Source organism: Lutra lutra, chromosome 8 (assembly GCF_902655055.1).
Source record: "Lutra lutra chromosome 8, mLutLut1.2, whole genome shotgun sequence".
In the NCBI taxonomy this organism is placed as follows: Eukaryota; Metazoa; Chordata; class Mammalia; order Carnivora; family Mustelidae; genus Lutra; species Lutra lutra.
In genome coordinates this window covers 55720476-55739207 of record NC_062285.1, presented here as the reverse complement: position 1 = coordinate 55739207, position 18732 = coordinate 55720476, and the positions used below count along the sequence as shown (strand labels likewise).

The window sequence follows — 18732 nt, the reverse complement described above, 5'->3', positions numbered from 1 at the left end:
GGTCCCTAACCACCTGTTCCCCGGGTCCCTCAAGTATGAGCTGGAAGTTCAGCTACCCATCTTGTAACTCCCAATTCCTTGGATCCTCAGAAGTTCCTCTCAGGGGCAACACCACCAGCAGGACCATGAGGCTCCAGCCCTGCCCCCGGCTGAGGGATCCAATCAAGGGCCTATTTTCTAAGTCCCAGTCTCTCCCTCGGTACCTTTAAATATTAGAACCTGGGGTGCCCGGCTGGCTCAGTCAGAAGAGCGTGGGACTCTTGATCTACGGGTCTTGAGTTCAAGACCCACACTGGGAGTAAAGATTACTTAAATAAACAAGCTTAAAAAATAAATAAGGCTTAGAACTTACCCCCTTTAGCAGGCATCCCAGTCACCTAGCCAACGACCCCTGAACTCTGGGAAGGAAAAGATTTTAAAAGAGCTGGCTATAAAGGGGCCCCTGGGTGGCTCAGTCGGTTGTGTCTGACTCTTGATCTCAGCTCAGATCTTGATTTCAGGGTCATGAGTCCAAGCCCCTCACTGGGCTCCACACTGGACATGGAGTCTACTTAAAAAAATTTTTTTTTAAGATTTTATTTATTTATTTGACAGATATCACAAGTAGGCAGGGAGGCAGGCAGAGAGTGAGGAAGGGAAGCAGGCTCCCCGCTGAGCAGAGAGCAGATGCAGGCTCAATCCCAAAACCCTGGGATCATGACCGGAGCCGAAGGCAGAGGCTTTAACCCACTGAGCCACCCAGGTGCCCCTAAAAAATTTTTTTTAATTTAAAAACAAAAGAGTTAGCTATAGACTCCAAAGAAATGAGCAAATTTTCCTATGTTATCTTGATTACATAATCAAATCTTCCCAAAATACACAGAATGACCCTCAGCCCTGCCCCCTCCCCACTAGCCTCTGATCCCTGTTGCTCTCTTTGGGGGTTCCCCAAACTCTGGCCTCCCCCCTCCTCCCAGTGCCTCCCCACCTCTTCTTTATCCACCCAATTCTAACCCCTCCGCCCCTCACCCCGCCCTCCCTCCAGTGGTTCCCGCTGCTCTAACCTCTTAGCAGACTGCCTACTAGACAGGAAACCAGCCACAAGCAGTAAGATCCAGGCTCCCCAGTCCCAGCCACACCCACCCCTTCCAAATGCCAGTCTCTGAGGGACCCACTTTGTCACCATGTCTCTCCCCAGCTGCCAGACTGCAATCAGAACCAGACTTCCAGCCTTTGCCAAAGGCAAGAGGAGCACAGAGATGACCCAGTTGAGAGCTGAGACAGGGAGGGACAAAGGGCCTTGGAGCTGGTGGTACTGGCTGCCTTCAGCAGGCATTGGACATTGAGCCCTGGGCACTGGCTTCTCAGAATCCACACCGCCCCCCCCCCCACACACACACACCAGTTTGCATCATGGAAAATCCAGTGGGAGGGTGAGGGAGGGCAGGAGGGAGGATGAGGAAGTGCTCAATACTAGAAAACACCGATGAATCTAAGAATGCGAATAGATTCAGAGTTTCTAGAAAGACGTCCCTTCCCTCTACCTTCCCCTCCAGGCTGACACAACTCAAATCACCCCAGGGCCCATTCGTTTCTATCCAGTACCAGATCCAGACACTGCATAAGGGAATGGCAGACCACAGACTGAACTTCCATTTCTACTGGAACACCTGGGACTTAAGTTAAATAGGAGGAAGACTTTCTTGATAGGCTCAGAGTGGGCATCACCACCCAGGTCCAGCTCCAAAGCGGAGTGATGGATGGGCCGACTGGAGCTGCTTAGGGGGTGGGAGCTTGAACTTGACGTGGAGGCCCTCGGCTGTGAATCCTTAGGGGAGAAGAGGTGGCCAGGACGTCTCCCCGGTGGCAGAGGACTAGGGAAGGGTGTCCAGCGACTTGGGACACCGGGAACAGCAGGCATCTTGCTTGATCTGAGTCTGGCTCCCCGTGGGGTAGGTGGTGAGGGCCCCACCAGACCAGGCCGCGGGTGGGTCCTGACTTAGGGGTCAGGCTCAATCCCAAATACTCTCCTGTAGAGGGGGGGGGGGGGGGACTGAGAGAGGCCGCGGCAGCTCTCTGTAGCGTTTCTAATGCCTTCTGGACCTATGGCCACTTTTTCTTCTGTGTCTGTCCGGCTCCTGGGTTCTGTTTTGATTTTTGCTGTGTCCTGCCGGGGTCGTCTCTCCCGGGCTCGGAGCCTTCCCCGTCCGTGTGTCCTCCGTGTCCGCCTCCTCCCGCTCTCCCCATCCCGGTCTCTTCCTGTCTCCGAGCGCCCCTGTGCCAGCCTCCGCGTCCCTCCTCGCCCTGCGCCCTGGGAGCGCGGGCTCGCAGAAGGCGGGGAGGACGAGAGGGAGCAGGAGGCGCCCGAGGGGCGGGGAGCGGGGGAACGTGGGGATTGGAGCCGGCAGGAGGGAGGAGAGCAGCGCGGGAGGGAGCGAGGGCGGGCGCGGGGCGCGGCGGGAGCGGGAGGGAGCCCGGGCTAGCGCGGCGCCCGCTCCCGCCTCCTCCGCCTCCTCCGCGTCCGCTCCGCGCGGGCCGGGCGGGATGGGCTGGCCCGGGGGCTCCCCCTGCTGCTGCCCCGCCCCGGCGCGCCCCCGCCCCGCCGGGCGCCCCCCGCAGGTGAGTGGCCGCGCGGCGCGGGGCGGGAGGGCGGCGGTCGGTGCGTCACGGCGGCCGGGCGGGGCCGGTCGCCAGGGGGCGCGGGGCGGGCCGGGGACTCATGGGCCCCGGGGCCGGGGGAGGTCGCGCCGGAGGTTGGGGCTGGGGGCTGGGGGCCGGGGAGCGGGAGGGCCGCGGTGCGCCCAGGGGCGGGAAGCCCTACAGGAGACCAGGGGGCGGGGCGCGGCCCGCGGTCGTACTGCTGTCCCGCCCTCGCGCGTCCCGGGCGCCCCGACCGCCATGGGGCGCACGTTGCCCCCACATGCGGACCAGGGACCTGGGCGGGAACGGGAGGCTGCGCGCCGGCCTGGCCCGAGAGAGTGTATGCGAGGCTTTTCCTTTTCTAGTTCACTTCTGCGGAGATTGAGGCTGGTTCGATTTTTCAGCCCCACTCCTCAGCCCCCCTTTCTGCTTCTCCCCTCAATTCTACAGATCCCTCCGGGCGCAGTCATATATCCCGCCTCTCCTTCGCGGGGCCTCACCCCTCCTCCGCGGCTGGGCTCCCAGCCTCTCATCCAACCACAGCTATTTCCAGGAAGGGGGAGTGTGGGTGGAGGGGTTTCTCCAAACAAACCCAACGCTTCGGAGTGAGAGGGGGCCAGGCTGGGGGAGAGACTAACAGGCTCCGGAATGTTCCAGGCAGGAGGAGGGCGAGGGTCCTAGAGGGTCTGGCCATGTCTTCCAGCCCTGCCCCCATGAGCTCCTTTTCTCTCAACTCTGGCTTTCCCCATTTCCATCTCACTTCGGAGGCACCCCACGGAGTGGGGAGAGACTCAAAGCCATGCTTCCCTGGCCAACCCACACAGGGGTTAGTGAGTCCTCCAGAGGGAACTACCGTGTGAGGGGACCTTACAGCCCCTCTGGGGACAGCAGGTACAGAAGGAAGAATGCTGAAGGGGTATTCTGGTCAAGGTACATGCAACAGGAGCAGAGAAAGGCCACCCCAACCTACCCACCCACCACAGTGCTCCTCCTCTCCTGCAGCTTGGCTGCCAACTGGATCGGGCCAGACCCAGTTGCCAACACTGGCCAGGGGCCTGGAATGTCCTGGGACCCAGCCAGGGTTGATGGGATGGGAGTGGGTCGCAGAGCCAGTGCCCCTCTCCAGTTACACGCTAGGGGCCCAAGCCTGGCCAGAGATACCTCCCTGCCCAAGGTACTCTGGGGACAGTCTTCCTGACCTGAAAGGAGGATTAGGGCTTCAAAGGCAAAGCTTCAGCCCAGGCCCATGCCAGGCGGGTCCAAAGAAGTGTCCCGAGTGGGCTCTCATAGGGGAGCTCATCTCAGAGATGGCAGGATGAGACCAGTCCCTTGGGCATGAAGGAGGGAGAGGCAAGTCTGAGGACCTGGTGGGAGAAGCCTGAGCTCTGGTACATTCAGTAAATACCATGCAAATGAGGAGAGGCATATTTGCACATTCTTTCAAGTGACAGCTCCAACCAGTCAAAGGGCTGCTGTCCAAGACTTGGGGCTGAGGACCCCCTGGCCCTTAACCCCATATATTTTTGCAAGATTCTACCCCCCACACACACACTTCCAAGGCCCCAGTCCATCTCCTTCCCTTGACTCCCGGGACAGGAAGTTGGCCATACTCCCAGGAGGGAGGCAGGAGGCCCTCGGAGGGGGGTGGAGTATGTGTTGGGAGTGGGGATCCTCCTGTCCAGTCCTTAGGCCCTGGGACAGCTGCTGAGGAAGGAGAGCAGAGCTAGGAGAGCCATGAAGGTAATACTCAGCCTGGGGTGTTGGAGGGGTCGGGTACAGATAGGGCCCAGCCCTAAGGCCTGGGAGGAGGGCCTACATAGCAGGGCTGGGAAGAGGGGCTAGGGATCTGGGAGGTCTGGCAGGAAGAAGCTAACGAATGGGGGTGTGAGGGGGGGGTGGCGGGGGAGGGAGGACTGTCGGGAGCAGAGCTGCTGGGGTGCTCTCAGGAGAAAGCCTCCAGCACCTTGGGCTGGAGCAGGAGAATGGAGCACTCCTGTAGGGAGAACACTCTTGTGGCTGGAATTAGGCCTTCCAGCGTGTATGGGAGGGATGGGGGAAGTAGTGTGTGTTCTCCTTTTCCTACTTCACAACCAGTGAAACTGAGGCAGGAAGCTGGCCCTCAGTTTATTTTCCCTGCCCCTCAGGATGCACTCCTGATTCTGGGCTGGCTGGAGTAGTGATTCCCAGCTCCCTCTTCCTCCCCACCAGAGGTCCCCTGAGAGCCTGAGAGCTCAGGCTGGGAGGCTGGCCTGGTCGGGGACACAGTGTTCCCCACTGGCCCTTGAGCCCTGCCCTAAGACCTAAATCCTCACACATAGCCCCCCCACCCCGACCCCGCCCCATCGGGGGCTGGATCTCGGGATCCTTTCGGATCCCTGGATAGGGTGGATCCCAGGTCAGGGGCAGCTCCAGAGCCAGGGGACTGGGAGCAAAAGATCCTGGGCTGACACTCCCAGCAGGGTAGATCCTGGGAATCTGATCTCCTGGCCTCCCCCACATCCTCCCCCCCCAACTTCCTGGAGCAGCGACCTGCCCCTTTCCCGCCTGCACTCCCCTCCACTTCCAGGGCCGGGCTTCTCCTCACACCAACCAGACAGACTACCCTCCACCCAGGGGAAGCAGCTGCCTCCGCCAGGCCGCTTCCAGGAAGCCCCGGGCCGGGCCCCAGCATTGTTCAGACCCGCAGTCAGCACCCCAGCCAGCCGGACATCATGAAGTCCAGCGGCCCCGTGGAGAGGCTGCTCAGAGCCCTGGGGAGGAGGGACAGCAGCCGGGCCAGCAACAGGGTAGGAGTGCCCGCTGGCTGGGCAGAGGAGGGGCAGGGGAGGAGGTATGGGCAGTGGGGGAGGGGACCAGGACTCAGGCCAGACCCCCACCACCACCACCCTGCATGCCCTCACCACACTGCCTCTTTGGAGCGGCCCAGGCTGTGGTATGGGCAGCAGAAGTCTGGATTAGGGCAGAATCTGGTGTCTGCTTTGGCTCCTTCAGCTTCCCTGCCCTAATTCAGGGCGACCCTGGGGATCCTCACCCCTAGACCTGCACTCGGGTATACAGACTTCACGGTAGCACTTTTCCAGGTCCCACCTAGAGCCCCAGAGCAGGGCTAAGAGATCAGGCCCCTTCCCTGAGCTAAGAAGTTTGGGGGAAATGGGGGGGGAAGTGGCAAACAGAGGGTGGTGGCAGCCAGGTTTTGGAAGTGCTTTAGACACTGGGGCTTTGCTTTCCCCTGATATCGTCTGTGCGTGCTGTGAGTGCCAGAATGCACCCAGCTTTCCTAATGGGTCTGACTAGGTTGGTCCAGACAGTTCAGTTGGGGTTTAATCCAGCTGCTTTGGGACAGCCAAGAGACCAAAAGTGCTGCCTGGGTCCCCAGGATGGGGAACCTGGAGGCCTGTCACTCCATTTCCCCATATTTTCTTAGCCTTACCTCCAAAAGAAGCAGCTCAGGGCAACATGAGACTATTATGGGGGGAGGGGGCTTGAACTCCTGATGCAGGAGAAACATGGGTAAAAGGGAGAAGACGCGTACAGTCCCCAGACAGAGGGTGAGTGAGGTGAACCCACAGTGGGAGAGATGTGACTTCAGGGCCATGAGAGGGCATCCCTGCCTCACTGCACCCCAGGTAGGGAGGGGGCCTACCAGGGCATCTAGTCCATCCCTTCTTATATTCCATGCTGGAATCCCACTTGAACCTCCACAAATGATGGGGTGCTCCCTACATCCAAAAGTATAAAGGCAGCGAACTGTTTCCCTCAGTTTGCCGCCTCTGTCTGCCTGTCCCTCCAGCATCACCGCCCCCTCCTTACACAATTGCTGCTTGCCGCCTCAATGCGCACTGAGTAAACATGTTGTTCTGACAGTAGGGGAGGAGGGCATGTCAGCTGTCTGGAGTGTGGGGACAGCGGGAGCCAGGGGAGTAGGACTGGCTGAGGCCACTCCTGCCAGGTCAGTCTGGGTATCACGTGACTGACATCCTACATTCGTGTAGGACTCCCCTCCTGCTCACTCTCCACGGGGACCATCAACTGGGGAGGGTATATGGGAGGAGAAATGGGGAATCATTGTACAGCAAAGTTAGCACCCCCAACCAGGAGGAAAGCTCCAGCACTCCGGGAGGCAGTGACCACAAGGGTCTCACACACGAGGGCCTGAGTGATCAGGAGGTGACCCGGCTGGGGTGACGCAAGGGGCTAAATCCCCCACACCATCAAAGACAGGCCCCACAGTGGCCTGGAAACAGGTGTGGCCAAGTGCATCTTAGGAGTGTGGGGGCTTTATCAGGACGGAGAGAGCAAGAAACCAGTGCCATGCTAAGACCCTGGTTCAGTCTCAGAGGTGGGGCCACTGAGAACTGATACCTCTGCCCGCGTGTCCCTCCACCCCCAGCCCAGGAAAGCTGAGCCACACAGCTTCCGAGAGAAGGTCTTCCGGAAGAAGCCACCAGTCTGTGCAGTGTGTAAGGTGACCATCGATGGGACTGGCGTCTCCTGCAGAGGTGAGGTGCCCCGTCCTGTGACTGAGACCCTTCACCCAGCACCACTTTGGGCACAACCGCAGCAGGCAAACTCACGGAAATCATAATGAGCCTGCTGTCCCTGGACCGGGCAACACAGGAGCCAGGAGGCAGTTGCCTCCCCTGCAAACAGGACTTGCTCCCCGTGATAGACAACCAACCACCCCCGGAACCCAGGAGACCCACTGTTCCCCACCACTTCCCCACTGTGACCTGTTATGTGGACTTCCCTCCCTCCCTCCCTGGCCTGGGTAGTACTACCCACTGCCATATGCTTCCCTTGAACTGCCCCTGCCTCTACCCCCACTCCATCTCAACACATTTGTGGAAGTTCCAAGATCTGGTCCCAGGGCCTGGGGAGATGGGGGGAGGGGTGCCCCCAAAAGGCCCTTGCTAACCTCTCTCTTCTCTGCACCATCCCTCTCTAGTTTGCAAGGTGGCAACACATAGAAAATGTGAAGCAAAGGTGGGTACTTGACTGGGGAAGGGGGACTGGGATCCCTTGCTCTGAAACAGGCTTCTCCGGCCACACTGGCATCAACCCTCCACCCCACTCATCACTGGGGAACCCCTGCTGGGGGTGGGAGAGGGTGTTGTACTGGGCCCTTTAAGAACCACCCTACTCCACCCCCTGGAGGGCTGGCCCAGGCCGGTGGACAGGAGACAGCGTTTGTCTTGGTGCTGTGCCCAGGCTGCAGCTGGCGAGAGGATGGGGGTGGGGAAGAGGAGGAGAATGAGGAGGAGGAAGGGTGGGGTGAGTGGGTGGGGGAGCAGGATTTCAAAGATTGAGCAGCCGGATGGGCTGTGCCTTCCTTCTGGGGAAGGGTCCTCAGGATGCCTGGGTGGGTCTCATCCTGGGCCCTGGAAAAGGCTGGGCAGAAGGTACAAGATAGCACCACTGTCCACTGGGGACCTGAGACAGCCCCATCTCTGCAGAGGTTCCCTGGTCCTCGTCCTGCAGAGTGGGGGGGTCCCAGGGCTTGGAGTTGGTCTGGGGGAGCCGTGTGCCCAGGGGCGGGGTCTCCCGGTGAAAGAGGCCAGTGTCCGCTCCTGGCCACGGCCTGCCTCCACGGCTCTATATATAACCCTTGCCCGCAGCTGGATGAATGGGGGTCTGTGTGGGAAGGGGGCTGGGAGCCAAGAGCAACAAGTGGGGGGCCCAGGGGTGGGAGACCAAGAGGCCAGAGGGGAAGCTCTTTTAAACAGAGGAAACTCAGCTGGAGTGTGCGCCCATCTGTGGAAAGCCCCTCCACCTTGCTGAGGCTGAGGGTAGCCCCATCCTCGAGCCCAGGAGAGCCCATCGCACCAGGAGCTCAGTGCCTCACTCGGTCCCCTTCCAGGTGACTTCGTCCTGTCAGGCCCTGCCCCCTGCGGAGCTGGTGAGTGCGCTCTGAGATGGAGTGAGGGAGGCAAGGAACCTGGCTGAGGTGTCCCAAGGTCTGGTGGCCACAGACTGGGGGCCCCCAGGGGGTTAACTCGAATGGACTGCTGTGGGTGTTGGTCCTCCTGAAGGAGAGGGAAAAAATGAGACCTCTGCTCTTCTTGCCCCTGGGCCTGCTGGGGGTTAGGACTCCTGTCCCCTCGCCCAGTACAGCCCCCACAGGGACGCGGGCGTGCCCTCTCCGCCAGCCCCAGGCTGGTCCCTGCCCCCGCCCTAACCCCGCCCTTCGCTTTCTCCATCTCCCTCCAGCGGAGAAACACGGCCCCTGTGAGGCGCATAGAGCACCTGGTGAGTGATGCTGGAGGAGGGGGCGGAAGCAGGTAGCTCTGGGAGTACGGACCTAGGTTTCGTCTGGGGACTCTGGAGCGGGGAGCCTAGACCGGAGGGGGGGGGCACCCGAACTTGTGCACCGTCTCCTCTCATCCACCAGGGATCCACCAAGTCTCTGAACCACTCAAAGCAGCGCAGCACTCTGCCCAGGTAAGTGAGGGCGCCGGGGTGGTCCCCCACCTCAGCCCTGCGCAGCGTCCCCCAGAAAAGCTCTCCGGGGCAGCCCCCGCCCGTGAGCGGCCCCACAGACTCTGGGAACCCCTGAGGCCTCGCCCTCCGCTCCCACCGGGAGCCCCGCCCCCGAGCCTGACGCAGGCTTCGCCCCCTCCTAGGAGCTTCAGCCTGGACCCGCTTATGGAGCGCCGCTGGGACTTGGACCTCACTTACGTGACGGAGCGGATCCTGGCCGCCGCCTTCCCCGCGCGGCCCGACGAACAGCGACACCGGGGCCACCTGCGCGAGCTGGCTCACGTGCTGCAATCCAAGCACCGCGACAAGTACCTGGTGAGGGGCGGGGCCTTCCACAGTCGGCCAATGATAGGGCTGGGAAGATCCAGAAGGGCGGAGCTTCCCCCGACGCCAATCGCGCAGAGGCGCGGCCCCAGGGGGGCGGGGCACGGGGCGGGGCCGCAGGAGCCGATCGGGAACGCCCCCTCTGGGCTGTCAAGGCTAAGCCGGCTTCTAGGGACCGCGATCTCCTCGTTTGGAAGAAAGACTTTGCTTTAGGGTTACGGCAGGGGACTGTGCCTCGCTCCCTGAGGTCATCTCCGTCTAAAGCTCCCCTTTACTTGCAGCTCTTCAACCTTTCAGAGAAAAGACATGACCTGACCCGCCTAAACCCCAAGGTAGGAGAGGGGATTAAAGCCATTCAACTGAGCGAGCCCCACCCTTGAAGCCCCCAGTCTCCTCATCATTAATAGTAGCGACTGGCATCTACTTCGCTCTTAAGCACTTTCCCAGGTGACTTATTTCTTGAGACACTCCAAAGCATGGTGCAGCGGGCATCAGCCCATTGTACCTGTGAGAAAAGTGTTGAGGCTGTCTTGGACAACCAACAGTCCCTTGACCTTGGCCTCAAGCGACCCCTACCCCTGGTCCCTTTTCCATCCCCACCCATCTCTCTTTGCCTGTGGCCCCCACCATCAGTTGTACCCCCACACATCCCAGGTCCAGGACTTCGGCTGGCCTGAGCTACATGCACCCCCGCTGGACAAGCTGTGTTCGATCTGCAAAGCCATGGAGACGTGGCTCAGTGCCGACCCACAGCACGTGGTCGTACTGTACTGCAAGGTGGGCTGGGACCTCAGGTTCAAAGGGCTGGGGGGCCCTCAGCCTGGGGCCCCAGCTTGCCCTACATTCCTCCCTCTCTGTCCTCAGGGGAGCAAGGGCAAGCTCGGGGTCATTGTCTCTGCCTACATGCACTACAGCAAGATCTCTGCAGGGTGAGGCTCCCTGGCCCCTGACTGGTCCCTTCCCCAGTGACCCTTTCTCCAGTGGGCCTTGATGAGCCCGTCTCCCTTGAAGCCCACCTCTGTGTGTTCAGAGAGCCATTTACTATCAACTTGGCCTTTCCACCTCCTTTTTCTCACTTGTACTTCACCAGGGTTCCCAGTGGAGGGTTCGAATCAGATTCCTGGGGCCAATGGAACAAAGTGGTACAAACTAAGTGACTTAAAACCAGAGAAATTAGTTGCCTCGGTTCTGGAGTCTAGGAGTCTAAAACGAGGTGTCAGCAGGGCTGCACTCCCACTGAGACTCTGGGTAGAACCCTTCCTTGCCTCTTTCTAGCTTCTGGTGGTGACCAGCCATCCTTGGTGTTCCTTGGCTTGCTGCTGTGTCACTCCAGCTCTGCCTGGGTCATCACACGGCTTTCTTCCTGTGTGTGTGTCTGTCTGTCTCTTCTCTTCTTCTAAGGGCACCATAGTGGATTAAGGGCTCATCCCTACTCCAGTATAACATCTTAACTAATTCCATCTGCAACGACCCTATTTCCAAATAAGGTCACATTCTGAGGTACATATGTTTTGGGGAGTCAAAATTCAACCCATAACATGGTTTTATTGCCCCATTTTATAGAGGAAGAAACTAAAAACTCAGGGAACACTTGCCTGAGGTCCAACGACTAGTCAAGTGACTATCTGTGGGGTTTCTTGTCCTCTTCGCCATGGCTCTGGGCTTCCTCTAGACTCGTGGGATCACCCATCTCCTCCCTCCCCTGGGGCTTAGGGTTGGGAGGCCTGGATGGATACCTGCCCCTGATCCCCCACACTGCCCCTGCGGTCCCCAGGGCAGACCAGGCACTGGCCACGCTCACCATGAGGAAGTTCTGCGAGGACAAGGTGGCGGCGGAGCTACAGCCCTCCCAGCGCCGGTGAGCAGCCTGGGTGGGGATGGGCCGCAGGAGCTGCTCCCTCCGTGGCCCCAGGGCCCAGATCCTCTTGTTCATACAGCACACCCTAAGGGAGCACCTTCTGTGTGCCGGGCACTGTAGCAAGTGCTGAGAATTCCGAATGAACCAGGTCCCTGCTCTCACAGAGCCTGTGATAAAGAGAGGCTTGCAGGACAGTCAGAGCCCATCTCTGTCACGGGAAGCCGAGATCTGGGGGGAAAGGGCATTCTAGGCAGAGGGGCCAGCAACTACAAGCCTTGGAGACAGCAAGAACTTTCTGGTGAGCCGGAAGATGGGAAGGCAGTGCTAAGAAGGGCAGGCCTTCTAAGGATGAGGGGTGTGTGCGTAGTAGAAATGATACAAAGGGATCCCCCCGAGGGAGGGGCTTATGTTCTCACTGACACGCTCCCTACCAGATACATCAGCTACTTCAGCGGCCTCCTGTCTGGCTCCATCAGGATGAACAGCAGCCCTCTCTTCCTGCACTATGTGCTTGTGCCTGTGCTGCCAGCCTTTGAACCTGGCACTGGTGAGTCTGCCTAGGATGTGCTCCACAGGGAGGGCCGTCCCCCATCCCTTCCCCTCAGCAGCCCCCACATGCCTTCTCCTTTCTGCGCCTCCAGGCTTCCAGCCCTTCCTCAAGATCTACCAGTCCATGCAGCTGGTCTACACCTCTGGAATCTAGTGAGTGCCCTGTTCCCAGGCCCCTGCTCCTGGCTTCCTATTCCTCCAGCCTCCCCAAGCCCCCCCCCTCACCCCCACCCCCAGCTCCTACCGCTGCACCCAGCAATGGAGAGGCTGATGCTCAGCTAAAGGTCCGTCACTCAAGGCTCAGACTCCAGCCTCCCAGCTCCCGGCTGGCCCTCATACTCCCCACCCCTGGCCCAGCCCAAGTGCCCCAGATTTCAGCCTCTGCCTTGTCCTCTCTTCCTCAGCCACATCACAGGCCCTGGGCCCCAGCAGCTTTGCATCAGCCTGGAGCCAGCCCTCCTCCTCAAAGGCGATGTTATGGTGAGGGGGCCCATGGGGAGGGCGTTACAAGGGGTGGTGTTGTATCCCGCCAGGTGCATAGTCTATGGCGAGTCATCCGTTCAAGGCAGACTGCAGGGCAGAAAGTTAGTCAGGGGTCGGGGGGTGGTCATCACCTTGAGTTGAGGTGGGGCAGAGCTGTGACCACACAGTCCCCAGGGTGGAAGCACAGAGGAGACGTAAGTGGCCAGGAGGGCCTGACCCCCGGTCTCCCTTCCCGCATCCAGGTGACCTGTTATCACAAGGGTGGCCGGGGGACAGACCGGACCCTGGTGTTCCGAGCCCAGTTTCACACGTGCACCATCCACGGGCCACGACTCACTTTCCCCAAGGACCAGCTAGACGAGGCCTGGGCTGGTGAGTTGGAGACAGAGGTGGGGCTGGAGCCCAGGCGAAGGCAGGCAGGGGGCCTAGCTCCTCACCGTCCATTCCCTGCAGATGAAAGGTTCCCCTTCCAAGCCTCAGTGGAGTTTGTCTTCTCCTCCAGCCCTGAAAAGATCAAAGGTAAGAGCCAAACCTTGGGGCGGGGCTAAAGATTGGGTCCCTGCTCCCCAACACCTGGGTGGCCCTCCCATAGGCAACACTCCACGGAATGAGCCTTCGGTCTCTGTTGACTACAACACCGCGGAGCCTGCTGTGCGCTGGGATTCCTACGAGAACTTCAACCAGCACCACGAGGACAGTGTGGACGGTGCGTGGGGCAGGCCCAGGGGTGGTGGGAGGTGTAGGTTTGGGGGCACACTCCTTCTTCCCTGGCAGATTACCCCTCCCAAGAGACACCCTGGAGCACCAGTCTCCTGCACTGTCCCCTCTCATTCACTTGCTCTCGCTCTCTCTGTCTCTCCTTCTCTCCACTTGCCCTCCCTCCCCGGTCCTCTCCCCACTCAGGCTCCCCAACTCACACCCGAGGACCCCTGGATGGCAGTCCTTACGCCCAGGTGCAGCGGGCCCCCCGCCAGACCCCGCCAGCGCCCTCTCCGGAGCCACCTCCACCCCCCATGCTCTCTGTCAGCAGTGACTCTGGCCATTCGTCCACGCTGACCACGGAGCCCGCAGCTGAGTCCCCTGGCCGGCCGCCCCCAACAGCTGCTGAGCGGCAGGAGCTGGACCGCCTCCTCGGCGGCTGCGGTGTGGCCAGTGGGGGCCGGGGAGCTGGGCGAGAGACAGCCATCCTAGACGACGAAGAGCAGCCCCCCACGGGCGCAGGCCCGCCCCTCGGGATGTATTCGGGCCACAGGCCTGGCCTCAGCCGCCACTGCTCCTGCCGCCAAGGCTACCGGGAGCCCTGCGGGGTCCCCAATGGGGGCTATTACCGGCCAGAGGGCACCCTGGACAGGCGGCGGCTGGCCTACGGGGGCTACGAGGGGCACCCCCAGGGCTACGCCGAGGCCTCCGTGGAGAAGAGGCGCCTCTGCCGATCACTGTCCGAGGGGCCATATCCCTACCCTCCTGAGCTGGGGAAACCAGCCACCGGGGACTTCAGCTTCCGGGCCCCGGGATATCGGGAGGTGGTGATCCTGGAGGACGCCGGGCTGCCTGCACTGTGTTCGTGCCCTGCCTGTGAGGAGAAGCTGGCCCTGCCCACTGCAGCCCTATACGGGCTGCGGCTGGAGAGGGAGGCCGGAGAGGGGTGGGCAGGCGAGGCCGGCAAGCCTCTCTTGCACCCGGTGCGGACGGGGCACCCGCTGCCCCTGCTGGTGCCTGCCTGCGGCCATCACCATGCCCCAATGCCCGACTACAGCTGCCTGAAACCCCCCAAGGCGGCTGAGGACGGGCATGAGGGCTGCACCTATGCCATGTGCCCTGAGAACAGGTATGGGCACCCAGGGTACCCTGCCCTGGTGACCTACAGCTATGGAGGAGCGATTCCCAGTTACTGCCCAGCATACGGCCGGGTGCCCCACAGCTGTGGCTCTCCAGCTGAGGGCAGAGGGTACCCCAGTTCTGGCGCCCACTCCCCACGGGCTGGCTCCATATCCCCAGGCAGCCCGCCCTACCCACAGTCCAGGAAGCTGAGTTACGAGATTCCTGCGGAGGAGGGAGGGGACAGGTACCCCATGCCTGGGCACCTGGCCCCAGCAGGCCCCTTGGCATCTGCAGGTGAGGGTGCTGGGGTGGGGAGTGCCAAGGGAAGAGGAGGAGGGTTCTGGAAGATGGTGGGGAAGGTGCAGGGTGAGAGAGAGCTAAGCTGGACAGAAGGGACTTCCGACTCACAGCCCCTTTTCTCACCTTTCCCACAGAGTCCCCTGAGCCAGGGTCTTGGAGGGAGGGCCCGAGCGGGCACAGCACCCTACCTCGGTCTCCCCGTGATGCTCCATGCAGTGCCTCTTCTGAGCTGTCTGCCCCTTCCACACCCCTGCACACCAGCAGCCCAGTCCAGGGCAAGGAAAGGTACGAGCAGAGGCTGGGGCTGTCCAGGCACCAAGGCAGCTGGCAAACTGGGGCTGGTGGCGGCTCCCATGAGGGCTCTGGAGCCCTAGTAACCTACTGACCACCGGCCTACCCTCCCAAACTGCAGCACCCGACGGCAGGACACCACATCGTCCCCCACCTTGGTGCCCACTCAGAGACTAAGTTCTGGCGAGACCTTGCCATCTGTTCCCCAGGGAGGCGCTGAAAAGGCTCCCGAGCTGCCAGGAAGAAGCGGGCTAGAGCTTCCGGCCCCTAGCCCCTTCTCCCCAACCTCCCCGCCCAACTCACCCAGTGACTGGCCTCAGGAGAAGAGCCCGGGGAGCCGCTCGGACGGTGCCAGTCCGAGGGGCCCCGTGCCCACCACGCTGCCTGGCCTCCGCCATGCCCCCTGGCAGGGCCTTCGAGACCCCCCAGATAGTCCGGATGGATCCCCCCTCACTCCTGTGCCTACCCAGATGCCCTGGCTCGTGGCCAGTTCAGAGCCGCCTCAGAGCTCACCCACGCCTGCCTTCCCCCTGGCTGCCTCCTATGACATCAATGGCCCCATCCAGCCCCCACTTCCCGAGAAACGCCACTTGCTGGGACCTGGGCAACAGCCAGGGCCCTGGGGCTCAGAGCAGGCATCACCACCAGCCAGAGGCACCAGTCACCATGTCACCTTTGCACCTCTGCTCTCGGATAATGTCCCCCAGCCCCCAGGTATGGAGGCCTTGAGGAGGGTGGTACCCCCTTGTGAGAACCTGTCTCCCAAGGAGGGGCATGGCATGGGCGCTGGGAAGCACTGGGGGCCAAGCTCGGTCCCTCCCTGTCCTAGAGCCCCCTATGCAAGAGAGCCAGAGCAACGTCAAGTTCGTCCAGGATACATCCAAGTTCTGGTACAAGCCACACCTGTCCCGTGACCAAGGTGAGAAGCTAGCTTGTCCCTCTCCTCCCACCCCCCTCCCCTGGGCTGCATCTTGGCTCAAGAACCCATCCTTCCAGTTGACACCCTTGGTGCCTCCTCCCTGTCTCCTCAGGTTTACCTGGGCTGAGTCTCTCACTAGCAGGTGGTTCTGGGCTTTGGGCCCAAGGAGATTGACTCAACAGTCAGTGCCCTTTTAACTTGAAAGTTCCATCCCCGGGTGCCCCAAAACACCACAGCCGTCAGGGCAAGAGGCCTAGGGAGCTTGGGTAGCAGAGGTAGACGGGGGCTCCGTGGGGCTCAATCACCACTGTGAAAATTTCTCTCATGTCCTTCCAGCCATTGCCCTACTAAAAGACAAGGATCCCGGGGCCTTCCTGATCAGAGACAGTCATTCATTCCAAGGAGCCTATGGGTTGGCACTCAAAGTGGCCACACCGCCACCCAGCGCCCAGCCCTGGAAAGGTACAGAATGCCCAAACCTGAGGGAGAAGGGGAGTGGTGTGGCGGGAGGTACCAGAGGCAAGACAAGGTGGGGTGGGCCATGGCCCTTCTCAGTGGGGAGAGGCAGGAAGGGACCTCTCCAGTTCTGGAAAGAATCCCAGCAGGGGAGAAAGCTGGGACCCAAAATCTGCTAAAGCCTTCCTCTCCCCTCCCCTCAGGGGACCCCTTGGAACAGCTGGTCCGCCATTTTCTCATTGAAACTGGGCCCAAAGGGGTGAAGATCAAGGGCTGTCCCAGTGAACCCTACTTTGGTGAGCAGCGTGGACCAAGAAGGTTCCAGTGGGTCGGTTTTGGGGGGACCAAAGGGTCTCAGGGAGGGTGGAGGGAGAGCTGGGGATCTTTGGGGACACTACAGGACTCCTCTCACCTCTCCCTGCAGGCAGCCTGTCCGCCCTGGTGTCCCAGCACTCCATATCCCCGCTGTCCCTGCCCTGCTGCCTGCGCATTCCCAGCAAAGGTGGGTGTCTCATGGTCGGTCCTCCCACTTCCCCTCACCTGCTGCAGCCCAAGGCAGCACCCCCCAGGCCCTGGCTCCCAGCCTGCCTACCGGTGGGACCAGCAGAGAGTTCTCCAGTCCCTGGGGAATGTGGCTCCCTGTTGACCTTCCCTGTTGGCCCTCATTTCCCTCAGATCCTCTAGAGGAGACCCCAGAGGCCCCAGTGCCCGCCAACATGAGCACAGCTGCAGACCTCCTCCGTCAGGGCGCCGGTAGAGATCTCCCCTCCCTTCTTCCCTCTCCCTGGGCACCTAGTGGGGCACTACAGATGCAGGCAGGAGGTGTTGAAAGGCCTGGAGGTGGGCGGGTCCTTCTATTTGTAGTGAGGGTGGAAAGGGGGTCTTCAGTCTAGGACCCCAAAGTCATGAACATTAAAATCTTGGTGGGGGTTGGGGATGGCCTTGTTAGAATGCAGATTCCTGGGCCTCTGTCCAGCATTCCTGACTGTAGATCTGGGGAATTGTAGAATCTGCCTTTTTAACAGGTGAGCTGTGATTCTAACAACTTTTGAGCAGCACTGATGGGGGAAAGGGCGAGAGCCAGGGGTGTGGAGGAATAGGGGAAGACAGATCTGGGTGCTGGCGAAGCCAGTGTTCCTCTCCAGCTCCCTCCTGTCTCCTAGCCTGCAGTGTGCTCTACCTGACCTCAGTGGAGACAGAGTCACTAACCGGCCCCCAGGCGGTGGCCCGGGCCAGCTCAGCAGCTCTGAGCTGCAGCCCCCGGGCCACCCCAGCCATCATCCACTTCAAGGTCTCGGCCCAGGGCATTACACTGACAGACAACCAAAGGAAGTGAGTATGTGTGCCGAACCCCCAGGGACCCTGGAGACCCCTGTTTCTGGCTGTTGTTGACCTTCCCCATGATCCTCCTTGAAGGCTCTTCTTTCGCCGCCATTACCCAGTGAACAGCATCACCTTCTCCAGCACGGATCCTCAGGACCGGAGGTGAGCACAGCCCCACGCTCCCATTAGCCCCCGCAGACCGGGCAGCCCCCGGCCCCAGCCCTCCTTCAGTAGCTACACCCCTGGGTGCATTTCTTCATGGTTCTTCTCTTTCTTCAGATGGGCCAACCCTGACGGGACCACCTCCAAGTAAGCCTCCACAAGTACCACCCCTTCCCTCCATGGGACTGAGGTGTACCCTTCTTCCCCAACCCTGGCTTTGCTGTCTTTTGTGGAAGGGATGCTGAGCCTCCTCCCCACGCTGCTTTGTATCCCTAGGATCTTTGGTTTCGTGGCCAAGAAGCCAGGAAGCCCCTGGGAGAATGTGTGTCACCTCTTTGCAGAGCTTGACCCAGATCAGCCTGCAGGTGCCATTGTCACCTTCATCACCAAAGTCCTACTGGGCCAGAGAAAGTGAAGGCAGGCCACAAGCTCAGAGCCCACCTCAACACCGCGCACCTCTCAGCACCCCACAGTCCTCACTTCCCCTGGCCCGGGCGCAGGAGACCCAGGAGCCAGCCACCACCCCCCACAGGAAGGGGTAATGGGCCTCAGCCTGGAACACTGCTCTCCTTCCCTGCCCCAGCCTGCTAAGCCAACTGGATAGGCCTGTGAGAGGACTTTGCATGTGAGCAGATGGCAGAGATGGGCGTGTGGAGGGGGAGGAGGCAGCAGTTGAACCCTGGGGGGGCATCTCTGGCCAGCCCCGCCTGCAGGAGAACATCAGCCTGGAGGGCGAACCAGGCCTGCCAGCTCTGCCAGCGGCAGGTCCCAGCCTGGCAGGGAGAGGCGTAAGAGGTGGGGAGAGCAAGGCACTCCCTCCTCTGCCTCCCCCCACCGAGCAGAGAGATCAGAGTAGGATCACATGAATGGGGGAAAAAAAGAGTCTATTTTTGTCTAATAAAGAATTTCTCTAACATTATTTTGGAGTTGGAGTCAAACCTCATTCACGGGAAGGTCAAGGCCTCGTGTCTCCCAAGGGCATACCTGTGCTTCTTGGGGGGCATCCCAGGCCCACAGCCAGGCCCACGAAGCGCACACAGTCCCCATCCCTGGCCTTGTACTAGTCCAAGTCTCCAGTGAGCAAGCTGCTCAGTTGCCCGCACCTCTGGCACTGTCCCTGCCCTGTGGAGTGGCAAGGACTCCCCTGTCC

At 60.8% G+C, this 18732-nt stretch overlaps 1 protein-coding gene across 6 annotated transcripts; it reads left to right on the top strand.

The window, feature by feature from the left end:
- The first annotated feature begins 2413 nt into the window (after window positions 1-2413).
- Window positions 2414-18501, top strand: TNS2 (tensin 2). Of its 6 annotated transcripts, none has more exons than XM_047739772.1 (29): window positions 2414-2598; window positions 7010-7118; window positions 7565-7602; window positions 8477-8515; window positions 8827-8865; window positions 9008-9057; window positions 9240-9411; window positions 9702-9752; window positions 10075-10197; window positions 10285-10349; window positions 11195-11278; window positions 11713-11825; window positions 11920-11980; window positions 12232-12307; window positions 12553-12682; window positions 12764-12829; window positions 12903-13016; window positions 13214-14425; window positions 14566-14716; window positions 14841-15436; window positions 15552-15641; window positions 15978-16103; window positions 16301-16393; window positions 16522-16599; window positions 16773-16850; window positions 17261-17429; window positions 17514-17582; window positions 17700-17729; window positions 17859-18501. In XM_047739772.1, the coding sequence occupies exons 1-29, from the start codon at window positions 2524-2526 to the stop codon at window positions 17995-17997; spliced, it is 4236 nt and encodes a 1411-aa protein (XP_047595728.1). In that variant the 5' UTR covers window positions 2414-2523; the 3' UTR covers window positions 17998-18501. The 6 variants fall into 6 exon arrangements, with proteins under 6 accessions (XP_047595728.1, XP_047595729.1, XP_047595730.1 ...); XM_047739773.1 differs by lacking the exon at window positions 2414-2598 and adding an exon at window positions 3445-4359; XM_047739774.1 differs by lacking the exon at window positions 2414-2598 and adding an exon at window positions 4334-4359 and having other exon boundaries at window positions 14844-15436.
- The last annotated feature ends 231 nt before the right edge of the window (window positions 18502-18732 follow it).

Excerpts from the sequence above, each read along its gene's own strand:
- TNS2 (XM_047739772.1), top strand. The coding sequence starts at position 2,524 with ATGGGCTGGCCCGGGGGCTCCCCCTGCTGCTGCCCCGCCCCGGCGCGC. Across the intron at positions 8,866-9,007 it reads TGAGGCGCATAGAGCACCTG|GGATCCACCAAGTCTCTGAA; the intron begins GTGAGTGATGCT and ends CTCATCCACCAG. Across the intron at positions 11,826-11,919 it reads AGCCTTTGAACCTGGCACTG|GCTTCCAGCCCTTCCTCAAG; the intron begins GTGAGTCTGCCT and ends CTGCGCCTCCAG.